The following is a 14,559-nucleotide window of genomic DNA, read 5'->3' as shown; positions in this document are numbered from 1 at the left end:
CCCGCCCCACTCCCGCCCATGTTACAAAACACTTAAAGAAACAGAAAAGTATGACTGACTTATACACTAGGAAAAAAGGACGACGACAGATAATGCCTGTGAGATTAACCAGATGTCAGATTTGAAAGTAGCCAAATATGTCACAGAACTAAAGGAAACCATGATTAAAGAAGTAAAGGTATGATGGCAGTGTCACATCGAATAAAGAATATCCATAAAGAGATTAAAATAAAATGTTAAATATAATGTATAATGTTTTATATAATATAAATAATATAGGTATCATATAAACATAAATGTATAAATACAGATATCATTTATATAAATGTAAACCAAAGAGAAATTTCTGGAGTTGGGAAAGTACAATCACTGAAATGAAAAATTCACTAGAGGGGCTCAACAGTAGTTTTGAACTGGAAGAAGAAAGAATTAGCAAACTTGGAAGTAGATTGATAAATATTATGCAATCCAAAGAACAGAGGGGGGACAAAAGAATGAAGAAAATGAACGTAGTCTCAGAGACACGTGGGACACCAAGCTCACCAACAATATGTGTAATGGGAGTACCAGAAGGGGAAGAGAGAGAGAGAAAAGAGCAGAAAAAAATTCAAAGAAATAATGGCTGAGAACTCCCCAGGTATATTGAAAACCTACACATCAGGGAGCTCAGGAAACTCCAAGTAGGATAAACACAAAAAGATGCACAGACATATGATAAAAATACCGAAACACAAAAGAGGAAACCTTGAAATCAGCAAGAGAGAAACTATTTTCACTTACTAGGGAACCCCAGTAAGATTGATAGCTGAATTCTCAGCAGCAATAATGGAGGCCAGAAGACAGTGGGGTAACGTTTTCAAAGAGCTGAAAGAAAAAAACTAGCAACCAAGAATTGTACCTTTCAAAAGTGGAGGCCAAATAAAGACATTCCCAGATATACAAAAAACGACTGAATTTGTTGCTAGCCAACTTACATTACCAGTAATACTAAAGAAAGTCCTTTGGGCTAAAAGCAAGTGACCCCAAATGGTAACTTGAATTCACATGAAAAAACAAAGAACACTGGTAAAAATAAAGGTAATTATAAGATGATATAAATGCATAATTTTTTCTCCTTAACTGATTTAAAAATCAATTGTATAAAATAATATGATTATAATGTAATCTTGGTCTTATAGAAATAAAATGTATGTGTAATATTTTTGCCAATAACAGTACAAAAGAAGTTGGTGGGAGCAAAGCTGTACTGGGCTAATTTTAAGATGGTAACATAATAATTATAACAATGTACTGTTGGGTTTGTAACGTTAATAGATGTAATATATATTTAAAAATCATAAAAAGGAGGAAAATGGAATAGAGATATGTAGGAACAATGTTTCTGTATCTCACTGGAAGTAAGCTAGTATAAATGTGAAGCTGATTCTGATAAGTTAGGATGCGTACCACTAAGAAAATAGTGAAAATATCAGTCAAGAAATTCAAATGCTTCATTAGAAAATATTTACTTAATGCTGAAGAAAGTGGTAGAGGAGGATTAGAGGCAAAAAAAGAAAGGAAAAAAAAAAAAGACACGAGACATACAGAAAACGAAAAGTACAGTGGCAGAGGTAAATCCAACTATATCAATAATAACAGTAAATGTGGGTTAAACAATTCATTCAAAGGGCAGATTTTTCAGACTCTGTGTGTATTACCCTACTATATGCTACTAACAAGAGACATGTTTTAGATTCAAAGATACAGATAGATTGAAAGTAAAACAATGGAAAAAGATATTTCATGCAGGTAGCAACCACGAGAAAGCTGTAATGGCTTTACTAGTATTAGATAAAATACACTTTAAAACAAAAATATTTACTAGAAGAGATAAAAAGGGACATTTTACAATGATAAAAGGACCAACCCATTAGAAAGACCTAATAATTATAAATATGTATGCACCTAACAATAGAGCACTGAAATATATGGAGCAAAAACTGATAGAAAACAAAGGATGATATTGGAGACATCAATACACATTTTCTATAATGGATAGAATAACTAGGCAGAACATCAACAAGGTAATGGAGGACTTGAACAACACTATAAACCAACTAGACTTAAAAGACATCTATAAAACACTCTACCCAAGAACAGCAGAAGGGACTTCCCTGGTGGTGCAGTGGTTAAGAATCTGCCTGCCCATGCAGGGGACACAGGTTTGAGCCCTGGTCCGGGAAGATCCCACATGCCGCGGAGCAACTAAGCCTGTGTGCCACAACTACTAAGCCTGTGCTCTAGAGCCCACAAGCCACAACTTCTGAGCCCGCATGCCACAACTACTGAAGCCTGTGCGCCTAAGCCCCTGCTCCGCAACAAGAGAAGCCACCACAATGAGAAGCCCGCGCACCGCAACGAAGAGTAGCCCCCGCTCACCGCAACTACAGAAAGCCTGCGTGCAGCAACGAAAACCCAGTGCAGCCAAAGATTAATTAATTAATTAATTTAGAAAGAAGATGTAATAGGTTCTGTTTCAAAAGATAAAATGCATATACAAAGCTTTAAAAAAAGAACAGCAGAATATACATTCTTCCTAAGTACACATGGAATATTCTCTAGGCTAGGTTGTATGCTAGGCCATAAAACAAACCTCAATAAATTCTAAAAAGGTAAAAGTAATACATAGTACGTTCTTCAACCACAATGGAATTAAATTAAGAATCAACAAAAACTTTTGAGAAGCTGAGAAATATGTAGAAATTGAACAACACATTCCTAAATAAACAATGAATCAAGAAATCAAAAGGGAAATCAGAAAATACTTTGAAATGAATGAAAATGAAGAATGGCATGTAGCTAAAGCAGTGCTTAGAGGTAAATTTATAGCTGTAAATGCCTATATTAAGAAAGAAGAGGGCTTCCCTGGTGGCGCAATGGTTGGGAGTCCGCCTGCCGATGCGGGGGACGCGGGGTCGTGCCCCGGTCCGGGAAGATCCCACATGCCGCGGAGCGGCTGGACCCGTGAGCCATGGCCGCTGAGCCTGCGCGTCCGGAGCCTGTGCTCCGCGGCGGGAGGGGCCACAACGGTCAGAGGCCCGCGTACCGCAAAAAAAGAAAAGAAGGAAGATCTCAAATCCATAACATAAGTTTCCATCAAAAGACACTGGAAAAAGCAAGTAAACCTAAAGCAAGCAGAAGAAAGAAAGTAATAAAAGGAGAGTGGAAATTAATGAACTAGATAAGAGAAAAATAATAGAGAAAATCAATGAAACAAAGACAAGTTCTTTGGAAATATCAACAAAATTGACAAACCTTTAGCTATGTTGACCAAGAAAAAAGAGAAGACTCAACTTACTAGAATCAGAATGAAAGAAAGGACATTACTACTGACCTTAGAGAAATTTTTAAAAAAATTATGAAGGAATACTATAAATAATTGTATGCCAACAAATTAGATAACTTAGATGAAATGGACAAATTCCTAGAAAGACATAAACTATAGAACTTGACTCAAGAAGAAACTAACAATCTGAATACACCTATAGCAAGTGAAGATATTGAATAGGTAATTTAAAAAAAAAACAAAAAAAAAAAACCCAAATACTCCCCACCCAGGTGGCTTCACCACTAAATTCTACCAAACATTTAAGGACAAATTAATACCAGTTTGTCACAAGCCCTTCCTAAAAATAGAACAGAGAACATTCATATAATAAGGCCAATATTACCTGATACCAAAACCAGACAATAACATTAACAAGAGTAGAAAACCACAGAGCAATATCTCTTATGAATATGAACACAAAAATCCTCAACAGAATACTAGCAAACCAAATCCATCAACATACAAAAAGCATCATACACCATGACCAAGTTGGATTTACCCCAGGAATGCAAGATTGGTTTAAACTGAGAGGCAATTAAGGTAATATGCCATATAAATAGAATAAAAACCAAAACCACATGATCAGCCTCGATAAATACAGAAGAAAAAGCATTTGACAAAATTCAGCACCCTAGGAATAGAAGGGAATTTACTTAACCTGATAAAGGACATTACAGATATCCCACAGCTAACATCGTACTTAATGATGGAAGACCGAATGCTTTCCCCTACGATCAGGAACACTTAGGGGAGGATCACACAAGGTGTAAGAACCAGGAGAAGGGGAAGGGGGTACCCTAGGGCACAGCCACGCACCAGCCAACACCCGTTCCCGGACGAGAACGCTGCAGTCCAGAGGGGCCAAGTGCAGTGAGACTGGCCAGGGACTGGGGTGTCCCTGTTCCTTCCTACCCTCTGCCTCGAGTGAGGCCTGCTATACAGGGCGGGCAGCCACAATTCCTCCAGAAGGATCAGCCAGGCACACAGTGCTGCCTTGCTAACCTGGTGTTTCCTAACTTTCCTGAGGATGAGAATCGCCTGAGTTCCTATTAAAACAGTCCCACAGACAAGGTCACATTGCCAGATCTGGGAGGCCTGGTGCCTCGGAGATTTAACAAGCTCCCAGGGGAGTTTTGTGTTCAGGGCTCTGTGGGGCCCACATGACCCGGTGTCCGCACCCAGCCCAGCACAGAGGGGAACATTTCGGGAGTGGCCTCTGTGTGCAAGCTACTCCAGGGACCTGCATGATAAGTGAATGGGGCTGGGGTCAGGCTCTGTCCCTGAGGAGGTTGCCAGTCTCAGCCTCGGCTCTGCTCCAGCTCCAGCCGAGAGGCCGAACGCCCCCCTGGAGGGGAGCTGGGCCAGCTGTGATGTGGGGCTCCAGGGCCCCGGTCTGAAGCGTTTGCTCAGGTGGGATGGGGTGGGTGGGAGCCCTTCTGGAGTCCTGGGCTGGGCTTGGGCGGGAGTGGCAGGGACGAGGGGACCCGACCTGGGCCCAGGTCCAGGCCAGTCCCTGCTGACCCCTGGTGTGGCCGCTGTTGGGAGGCCCCCGAGACCAGGGGACCCCCCCCCCCCCCCCCCCCCGCCCGCTTGGCCTCCTGCCAATGTGCTTGAATAGCGTGTCTTTTTCGCACGCCCTCCTTTGCAAGAGGCCAGTCCTTTCCTCCACAAATGCAGTGAGAGGAGGTTATGAAAGGGGTCTTACTCTGCCGACGGCTAGCAGACATGCCATGAGTGTCATAATTAAAGGGGTGCAGGACCCTCTCTTTGCTTCAGGATGAGGGACCGGGCACCCCCTGTCCACGCCTGCCTGTCCCAAAGGCCACCCAGCTGCCAGCACGGGGGCTGCCCAGGCCATGTCCAAGCTCCAGCTGGTTGAGGTGAAGGGTGAGAGCCACTGTCCTCCGATCTGTCTCCTGACGCCCAGAGGTCTCCACCATCTGTAGTTACCAGAACCCAAGTTTCCGGGGCCAGAGAGGGATGGATCCCTAAATTTAAATGTCCTGCTCAAGAAAATCTCGATACTATGAACCATGTAAGTTGGCTGCTGAGGCTCATATGAGACAATTGTCGTCTGAGCCCCTGATTTTAATTTTGATTATAATCTTTGGTGTTCGTCAAAACAGCCTTGTTTTTCATTGAATTTGAATAAATGTGATAAATTTGAACTGGTAAATTCAAACAAATAACAAAGTAAATAAAAATAAAAACCCTGAAACAACAGCAAACAAACCTCATGGGGCAGAGATGTGGGCCTTCCCAGAACTTTCCAGGAAGAGTTGTCAAACTGGGGCCTCAGCTGGGGGCTGGCAGGCCAGGGCTGAAGGGCTCCCCTTGCCTTGGAGACGAGGGTGGGGTCCTGCAGGTAGCAGCTCACAGGCTCATGGAGCTCAAGGGGCTGTCATCCTGCGGAGACCAGCTGTCCCCAGGAAGAAACCCAGAGTGGGGCCGCCCACTGGTCCAGGGGAAAGCTCACTTCCCTTTGTAGCTGAAGGGAAGCAGGGCCGGTGCTGGGGAGGATCAGGTCTAAAACGGTGGGTGGGAGTGACAGCCGGCTGGCAGAGGCCCCTGGGACTGACCCCAGAGCCAGAGAAGGCTGGGAGGGCCGGGGGCCTGGTCCTACCCAACCTCCAACTCCGCATCACTGCTCCTGGTGGTCTGGGCAGGGCCAGGACTAAGGAGGGAGCGTGGCCAGGGGTCAGGAATCGCGGTCCCTGCAGGCCTCGAGGATGGGGTATGGCTGGACTCTGTGCGGGGGTGGGGGGGCCCTGAAACGTCGAGCCCCCCTCCCTCTGTGATCGTGAGGTGAGGAGCCCTCCCTTTGGTGGCAGGAAAGTCTGGCGATATTGTTGCCTGGACTGCGGGCAGGGACAGCCGTGCCTGCCGGGGTGGTCCACGCTGTCCAGAGGGCGAAGGGTGGGTCCTCAGCAGGCCCCAGGCTCTTTGACAGCACTTGACGCTGCAGGGCCAACAGATGGGATCCTAGCCGTGGCCTCAGGGTCTCGCCCCGAGACACTCAATGCTTCTCTCAGGGACAGTTCTTTGGGTGGCTGTGGACCAAACTGATAAACCAACAGAGCACAGGAAGTCCTGTGAGGCTGAGCTGGACAATGGGGAAGGCGACCTGGGGCAGAGTTCCCCGTGTCCTGTCTCTGAGGCCCTGAGTGAATTGTCTTTGCTCCTGTGGCTAAAGTTGCGAACTGATTTTACCTGGTGACGCCTGAGACAGGTCATCCCCGCAACCACATGCCCCAGGCGCCCTCCTGCCCACCTGGGCATCACCTGCCAGGGGCCGTGTGGGGCCGTTGCCACCCATTCAGGGACCTAGACGGTGCTTCTAGTCGAGGACAGGTCAGAGGAGGAGGAGGGACGGTTTACAAACTGGAGCTCATGGTAGTGGGTGAGAGGAAGCCCCCAGGAGCCCCAAAGATGGCTATGCAGATACGCTGAGAAGCAGCATCCCTCCTTGTGGTGAACGAGCATCCCCTGGGTGTGGGGTCAGGGGGCACACTCAGCGGCTGCCCTAGGCAGGCTCCCTGGGGGCTGGGGCACTGGGGTTCTTTCCTGTGCACTTTGGAAGCACAGTGGACATCTGGGATCCGTCACTTTGGGATTCTTGGGTCAACGGGGGCAAGGGAAGTAACAGCAGAGACTTATTCAGCTTGTGGCTAAAGCAGTGATGAGCAGAGGCATAGAGACGCGTTTTGAAAGCAAGCTGGAGAGGTGAGTCCACCTCGGCCCAGAGCCAGCTCACCTCCCATCCCCGGCTGACCTTTCGTGCACAGGCTACGCTGGCCCCTGGGCTGAGCCAGACAGGTGTGGTCCACCCTCCAGGCTCCCCACCCTGGCATGTCCCTGTGTCAACAAAAATTCAACTAGCAATCAAGAAGAAAAATGGGGCTTCCCTGGTGGCGCAGTGGTTGAGAATCTGCCTGCCGATGCAGGGGACACGGGTTCGAGCCCTGGTCTGGGAAGATCCCACATGCCGCGGAGCAACTAGGCCCGTGAGCCACAACTACTGAGCCTGCGCATCTGGAGCCTGTGCTCCGCAACAAGAGAGGCCGCGACAGTGAGAGGCCCGCGTACCGCGATGAAGAGCGGCCTCCGCTCGCCGCAGCTAGAGAAAGCCCTCGCGCAGAAACGAAGACCCAACACAGCAAAAATAAATAAATAAATAAATAAATAAAATTTTTTAAAAAAAGAAGAAAAATGGAATTTTATTCAAGCCAAACTGAGGATAATAACCTAGAAGACAAATAGAAACTGTGAGAACTGTTCCACCTGTTAAAAGTTGAAGGCACAGTCATACATTTTCAAGACAAAGGATTGTACATCAAAATGACATACTGATAATTTGCATAAAGTTCACCAAGGATACATGGTCCAGGTAAGCACATATAAAGTGAGAAGCAAGTCACCATGACCCCCTGCAGAGCTGGTGCCCATTTGGGGCCACTTCTGGTCTCTGACGTTCCTGCCAGGACCAGTGTATTTCCCCTCCCTGGCGACTGGTCCAGAGAGGGCCACGTGATGCCCACCAGGCTGGAAGTTCCTAGCAGGAGGTGGTGAGCGACTGAGGAGAGAGAAGGTCATTGCTCCGGACAGGCACTGCCCCTCCAGCTCCATCCCTCTACCCCCTGGCCCTTTCTGTCCCTCCCATGGCCCGCCCCTCCCCTTTACGTCCCTCCCATGGCCCCGCCCCTTTACCTCCCTCCCATGGCCCCACCCCTCCACACCCTGCTCCTCTATGTCCTTCCCCATGGCCCCGCCCCTCCACAGACCCACCCCTTTATGTCCCTCCCCCTGGACCTGCCCCTCCCCACCCAAGCTTCCTGACCCTGGCCTGGGTGGTGCAGCATCTGCAGCCCTGATGACGTCAGGGTGCGTGGACTTTACTCCTTTTCCCAGTTTTGCAGGAATTTAGCCTTTATTTCATGTTTTACAGCTACAGAGACTTGTTACAATGCTTTTTATTTAATGCAAATACACGCGAACAATTAGTTTATGATTTCCAAGTCTGTGTCCTTAAAAAAAAGCAAAACAGAAAAACGGTGGATAAGCTTAATTTGAATTTTCCTGGAAGTAATTCTTAATATTTGTAACTTGATTTGTTTGAATTGGTGGATACAAAAGCATAAAGGTCATAAAGTTCCTTGGCTTCACCAACAGCCACAAGCAGACCCTGTCTGCTGCGCACAGACAGGTCGGGAATGACCTTCACCAACAGACCAAACACATCCGTCATAACCCTCATTCTATAGGCAGGACAGGAGGCGTGGGTGCTTGGGTACAGCTGTCTCCAGAGGCAGAGCTGAGATCCGCCCCGAGCCCCCTGCCCCTGCTGCCCCATGCCCCATAGATCCAGCAAAGTGTGATCCTGTCGGGAGAACCCCACCGAACGCAGAAGCTTGATTCTCAGTTCTGATTACAGTTACCATGTCAGTACTTGTCGGCTTATGAAACAGGTTTTCCGTGTAGAACTGTTAGCATTAACTACTCACTCATTAATCGCAGCCCACCTGCAGGAAAGGGCTCTAAATGTGACCGTGCTCTTTGGTAGGTGGGACAGACTGTCAGGCCACCCGACCACATTAGGTTTCACTTGCCCCAGTGATGAGCAGATGTAATGAAGGGCAGCCTTTTCAAAGGATGGTGGACAAAGCTTTGTGTTTTTAAATATAGTGGAAGCTTACGGAAACCACAATGCTCCAGTCATTTCTGATAATCAGTTTGTTTTTTCTGGGTTAGGGGGTCTACACAGCCAGGATAGCCAGTACGGCACATGCTTTGTGACTGAGGATTGACTTTCCTAAGTGGTGATTACCAAGAGTCCCTGGGGCCAGTCAGCTAACACGGATGCCTAATAGCGCTGAAATAATGCTGGGGGCCACTAAAAACAGCCCTTTGCAAAGAGGTTTCAATTTTTCATTCGCGAAGCAAATCAAGCTCCCTAATTGGCTACGACACAGCTGGAAAGCTCAGCCCCTACTACCCTGCAAGGCCTGCCTTGGCTTCCCTGCCCGACCTCCGTCTCTGCTACAGGAACAGCCCGGCTGCTTTCTCTAGTTCATTCGTGTTCAAAGAACTCATGGCAGGCGGTGGTAACCATGGCAACAAAAGCCATAAATTCCTGGAAGTCGCATTCACCATCTCCATCGCTGTCCAGTGTTTCCATGACTTTGTCCACAACCTCCTGCTCTTTGATTTCCTAAGAGAAACAAGAGCAGTTGTCCAGCTTGTTGCTAAATGAAATTTAAGGATATCAAAACATGATCGGAAGTTGGCTGGCTTTAATAATTTGTATCAGAAACAACCTCAGACATGAAATGAAAAATGCCAGAAAGGACTTGTCCTGAGACCAGGAGGCTGTTGGCTGGCAGACGTCTCTGGGGGTCTGAGCCTTCTCTTCCACCTTCCTTTAGGTCCAGTGGGGCCTGACCTACTTAAAGACTGAATGGAACAGCCAAGATCTGAAAAACTGCGGGTTGTTTGTGTTAAAATACCCAGAAAAGAATAGTACGGTCTAGATCAGCCTGAGCATATTACATGCAAATGTCTGAACTTTTGGCCCCTGTAAGTTTTTCATTGCTTCTGTGTGTAGAAGGCCCTATAGTGAGGGCTTCCAGTGGATGTTCGTGTTCTGAAAGCGGTTTTTGGCTGAAATAACTCTTGGGAACATGCCCTAAATTTGTTAACTTCTTGTGTCTTTTTGCCACTTGAGTTGCCTTCCAGGTGTCCTGGGACTTTTCCTGACATTCTGCCCAACGTGCAGCCAAGTGAGTGGTGAGAGAGTCTCAGAGGAAGGGACACAGTGAAGGAAAGATGTGCGCTGCGCGGAATGTTCTGAATGATTCCTCAGGGCAGGAGAGCTTGGCCCGAAGAAGCTGAGTGCAGCGCACAGTGGCTGCCTTGGATATAAAACATGTAAAAGGTTGAGAGTCCTGTGCGCATCGGGGTGGGACCTATACGCAGCTGCTAAAAGATTAATTTCAATTACATGATAGATTTGCCCCCAGACAGAAGCTACCTCGTAAAACCAGGCCAGCAACGTTCATGATACCTTGACACACTTACTGTGAATTACTTACCTTTTACAAATTGTGGTTCCCACATGCTAAGCTTTTTCTATGTTTGAAATCAATAATTAATGACAGTAGCTGCACTTGTTGAGCCGCACTTGACAAGCACTGTCTCATCCTTTCAACAATTCGTTTTACGCAAGAATCGGGGACCTTCTTCTGACTGTTAGGTTACGAGGCAGAATCGGGGCGACCAGGTAAGTGAAAGCGTGCGTGGGGCAGCTGCCACTAGGTGAACTTGGACGCCTGAGAACACCAGCCCTGGAATCAGACTAGAGGGTCCCGCCCCAAGCCTGCAGGCCGCTTCCTCTGCCAATGGGGTGTTTGGGTGGGGCGGGGACAGCGGGGCGGGAGGAGCCCTGCAGACATGGGACGTGGAGCCTGGGGCTTGTCCTTCCCAGGAGGACAGCTGTCCACCACTGTGTGGCAGGGCCCTGGCCTGGGGCTCTCGTATCTTCCCCGGAATTAGCTCTTGGTCAGACACTAGAGCACTGGTTCACGGTCTGGCCATTTCCTCTGTGTGTGACTGGTCACTTCAGTGACCTTGGTTCTGGGCACCAAGGGAAGGTCAGGCACCAGGTGGACTGCAGTTTATTGCCTCGAGGACACGGGGCTCATGCCACAGAGATAATGCGTGTGGCTGATCCCAGGGCAGCGGAGGCAGCGGCTGGGGAAGCCTGGACACACGTCCACCAGAGCAGGAGCTGCCAGGGCAGGACGGGGCTCACTGGGCGCCCTCACGCAGCTTCTCAAGTTCCCCTCCAAGGCCCCTGGCCCCACAGAGCCCCCGGCAAGGACCCGGGGCCTCTCTTGTGAGCAGCTTGTGGCCACTCAGTGATGCACCAGGTTGTGGGGCCTGTGTCTCTCCCAGCATCGACCAAGCTGAGAGCTCAGTAACGTCTGCTGAGTGAATGGCATCTTATCACCATGTAACCATGTAGGAAAAGCCGAAACAGTCCTTTTCCCAAGAGCAAAAGCTTATTTTTAACAGCCTTCTTATATGTTCACTGTGACCCATGATAAGTCATGAGTATATTTTCCATCCCATTTTGTCCTCTTTATTTATTTATTTATTTTGCGGTACGGGGGCCTCCCACTGTTGTGGCCTCTCCCGTTTCGGAGCACAGGCTCCGGACGCGCAGGCTCAGCGGCCATGGCTCACGGGCGCAGCCGCTCCGCGGCATGTGGGATCTTCCCGGACCGGGGCACGAACCCGTGTCCCCTGCATCGGCCGGCGGACTCTCAACCACTGCGCCACCAGGGAGGCCCTTGTTTCTTTTTCTTTGTCTTTTTTTTTTTGTCATCGTTATTGCTGTGCATCCTCAGATTTCTCAGAGAAAAGGCAGTATTATTTGGAACCTGTACTTTTGCACTTGAGACAGCAGTCTTTCCTTGACGCTCCTACTGCACACAAAATGAATACGGTGGGGCCTACCTAAGCCAGCCTCTGTACTGAGGGCTCACCAGTGCAAACACGTTTTTCAGAAACAACGTAGGAGTCCTGACACTGACCTGGAACCACCTTCAGGGCAGCTCAGAAGAGGAAGTGGACAGGTGGTTTTACAAGCAGACAGGAGAGCAGATTAACTTGTCAGTTTTAAAAAGCAAGACTCACCTCTAAAAAGTGGGAAAGCTCATTGTTGATGAGCTCCTTGAGCTCGGACTTCTTTAGCTTGTGCTTGTCACCTTCCCTTCCGGAATATTGATGGAAGACATCAATTAGGGCCACCATGGCCTTCTCCAGCTCAGACATCCTGGGGGCCACAAAGAAAGATGCCTTCTAGCACAGAACAGTTAAGGTGTTACCTACTCAGACCTCAGCCCCCAGGGCGCACGACAGCCTCGGCTCACCTCCCCTTTTGGGCTCAGAGTGGTGCATCTCTCCCGTGCGGGGGGCCCCCCCCCCCCCCCGCCCCCGCTCTGTTTACTCTGTTCCCATGCCCTCTGGCTTCTGGTTGGTTCGGCCAGTGGGAAACTTCAGCCAAAATACCCAGGCAGAGCAGTGAAGGGGCTTCAGACTGACTCCTTCCACCACCCCCACCCGAGGCCCCTCTGGCCCGGCTCCAAGATGAGGACAGAGCAGGGGAGCAAGCTGTTAGAATGAACTGCGGTGACTAGGAACCAAATGAGGATACGAAAGTCAACAGGATCCCTATGTTCTGTCAATGAACAATTAGAAAACACAGTGGAAAAGTCTTATTTTACAGCAGCACACATGTATTACTAAGAATAAGTTTAGCAAGAAAAGTGCAGGTCCTTCCAAAAGATACTAAGGGCATAAAATGTAGGAACTTACTTTCCTTCGAATGGATATATAAATTTAACTCATTTTTTAAAACTCATTTTTAACAAAAATGTCTATGGCTTTTTTTGTTTTTTGGATGGGTGAGGAACCTGACCAAAAACCAGCTATAAAATTCAACTGGAAAAATAAATATGATAGAATTGCCACAAATTATTTTGAAAATGAAGAAAAGGTACCTTGACTACCAGAAACGAACATGTATCATACGGTCGTCTGATGAAGCTGCTGAAGGTAGAAAAGTTGCCACCCCAAATGTCTCTTTGGCATGCAGATTATTTTGGGCGGAAAAACGATCCAGGCCCTGAAGTTTCAGGAAGAAACACTGACCTTCCCCTTAGCTGCCTGAATCAGAACTTAGATGGAGGGCCTGTTACAGGAATGGAGTATTCACTAGAGATGTCAGCAAAGCATACGGGCCAAGGGTGGGTAGCGGAACTCTTAGAGATCTGAGTCCGCTCTGTGTCCCATCGCCTCTTCATGGCGCAGCAAACACTGCTTTACCAAACATGTGCTTTTCCATCTCCGTCTGAATTGCTTTCCTCCCCTCTAAAGTGCCAGGCTCCCCCCCACCCCCCCAACAGCCTCCTTTGTCTTTAGCTGGTCATGGTATTTAAGGTGACGGAGGGTCTGGGGGCGTTTTTGTGAGTGACTCAGTCTTCCTGGGTCTCTCCCATGTATGCATGTTATTAAACTATGGTTTGAGTTTCTTCTGTTAACCTGTCTCACGTCTATTTAATTCTTAGACCGGCCAGAAGAACCTAGAAGGGTGGAGGGAAATGTTTTCCTCCCCGCCACCAGCCCTGAAGCCAGAACAAATGGGCCGGAGGCTGGGCCACCGCCAGGCACTTGGTATTCATGGAGGCATCGCCATGCACTTCTCGGCACTTATCGAAGCAGGAGGCTTCCATCTCCAGTCCCAGCGCATACCTTATACCGTGGCCTGCAACCTAAGGAAACAGCTGTTCAACCCTGGGAATCAGGCAGTTTACAAAGGACTGCTTGTCAATTGTTTCACAAAACTGAGACACTCAGCGAGAGAAATATGCCAACTTTTGGCCTTGAGTTCTAATCATTAAAGAATCTTTGCAATGTCATAGTTAAAAATAAATAAAAGAATTATGTCTAATTTTTGCAAAACCATTCCTGGGTTGAATATCATTTGCATCTTAAAAATAAATTGGAATATAACATTTAAATTCTTATTTTTATTTTTGATTTTCAAATGAAAAAGGATTGAGGATTTTTGCCTTGGCCTCTGATCTTTGCTAAATTCACCCTATTGATAATCAGTATACTTTGTTTTGCTCTCAGTCCCTAAAAATCAGATATATCACACATAGATAGAATAATGCAGATGGATTAAAATCTTTAGCATTTCATACTTTCTTATCCTTTGCATTCGTTTTCAATTATTAATTTTTTTTTAAACAAAAATCCCAAGAGACTTTTGCGTGATCCTTTTGCTTCTCGAGCTTCATGATGATTGGGGGAAGGGGAGGCTAAATTACTCTTTGTGTGAAGTATGACTAGCGGGGTTTCTGTTAAAGGAAAAAAGGCATAAAATATATATCCCACATGTGAAGACTCCATAAAATGTGACTTTCTTCATAACCACACTACAAATTAACTTTTTAAAGTTTTTCCTGTTAAATTCTTCCCAATTGATGGTTAAAGGTTGTCTTTTAAGAGAAATGGAAATCAAATACCCATGTTTCCCTTTCACTTCATTCCATGCATGTTCTACATTAACCTTTTATTTCGAAAGCAAGAGAACTTTGGGGGGTTAACTCCTCAGAAGGACACACATC

At 47.3% G+C, this 14,559-nt stretch overlaps 1 protein-coding gene across 1 annotated transcript; it reads right to left on the bottom strand.

The window, feature by feature from the left end:
- Positions 1-9,433: 9,433 nt before the first annotated feature.
- S100B (S100 calcium binding protein B) lies at positions 9,434-12,199 on the bottom strand. The gene is made up of 2 exons (XM_007452475.1): positions 12,062-12,199; positions 9,434-9,575 (listed from the first exon to the last, which is right to left on the bottom strand). Exons 1-2 carry the CDS (start codon positions 12,197-12,199, stop codon positions 9,435-9,437), a joined length of 279 nt encoding a protein of 92 aa, XP_007452537.1. The 3' UTR covers position 9,434.
- Positions 12,200-14,559: the final 2,360 nt, after the last annotated feature.

The sequence above is a fragment of the Lipotes vexillifer genome, unplaced genomic scaffold (genome assembly GCF_000442215.2).
Source record: "Lipotes vexillifer unplaced genomic scaffold, Lipotes_vexillifer_v1.1 scaffold545, whole genome shotgun sequence".
NCBI lineage: Eukaryota > Metazoa > Chordata > Mammalia > Artiodactyla > Lipotidae > Lipotes > Lipotes vexillifer.
Note: the sequence above shows the minus strand (reverse complement) of the source record. Positions and strands in the feature narration are given on the sequence as shown.

What these genes read in the sequence shown, in the direction of transcription:
- S100B (XM_007452475.1), bottom strand. Translation starts at nt 12,199, where the DNA reads ATGTCTGAGCTGGAGAAGGCCATGGTGGCCCTAATTGATGTCTTCCAT. An exon ending in AGCTTTCCCACTTTTTAGAG is followed by an intron (nt 9,576 to 12,061) that starts GTGAGTCTTGCT and finishes TGTTTCTCTTAG; the next exon opens with GAAATCAAAGAGCAGGAGGT.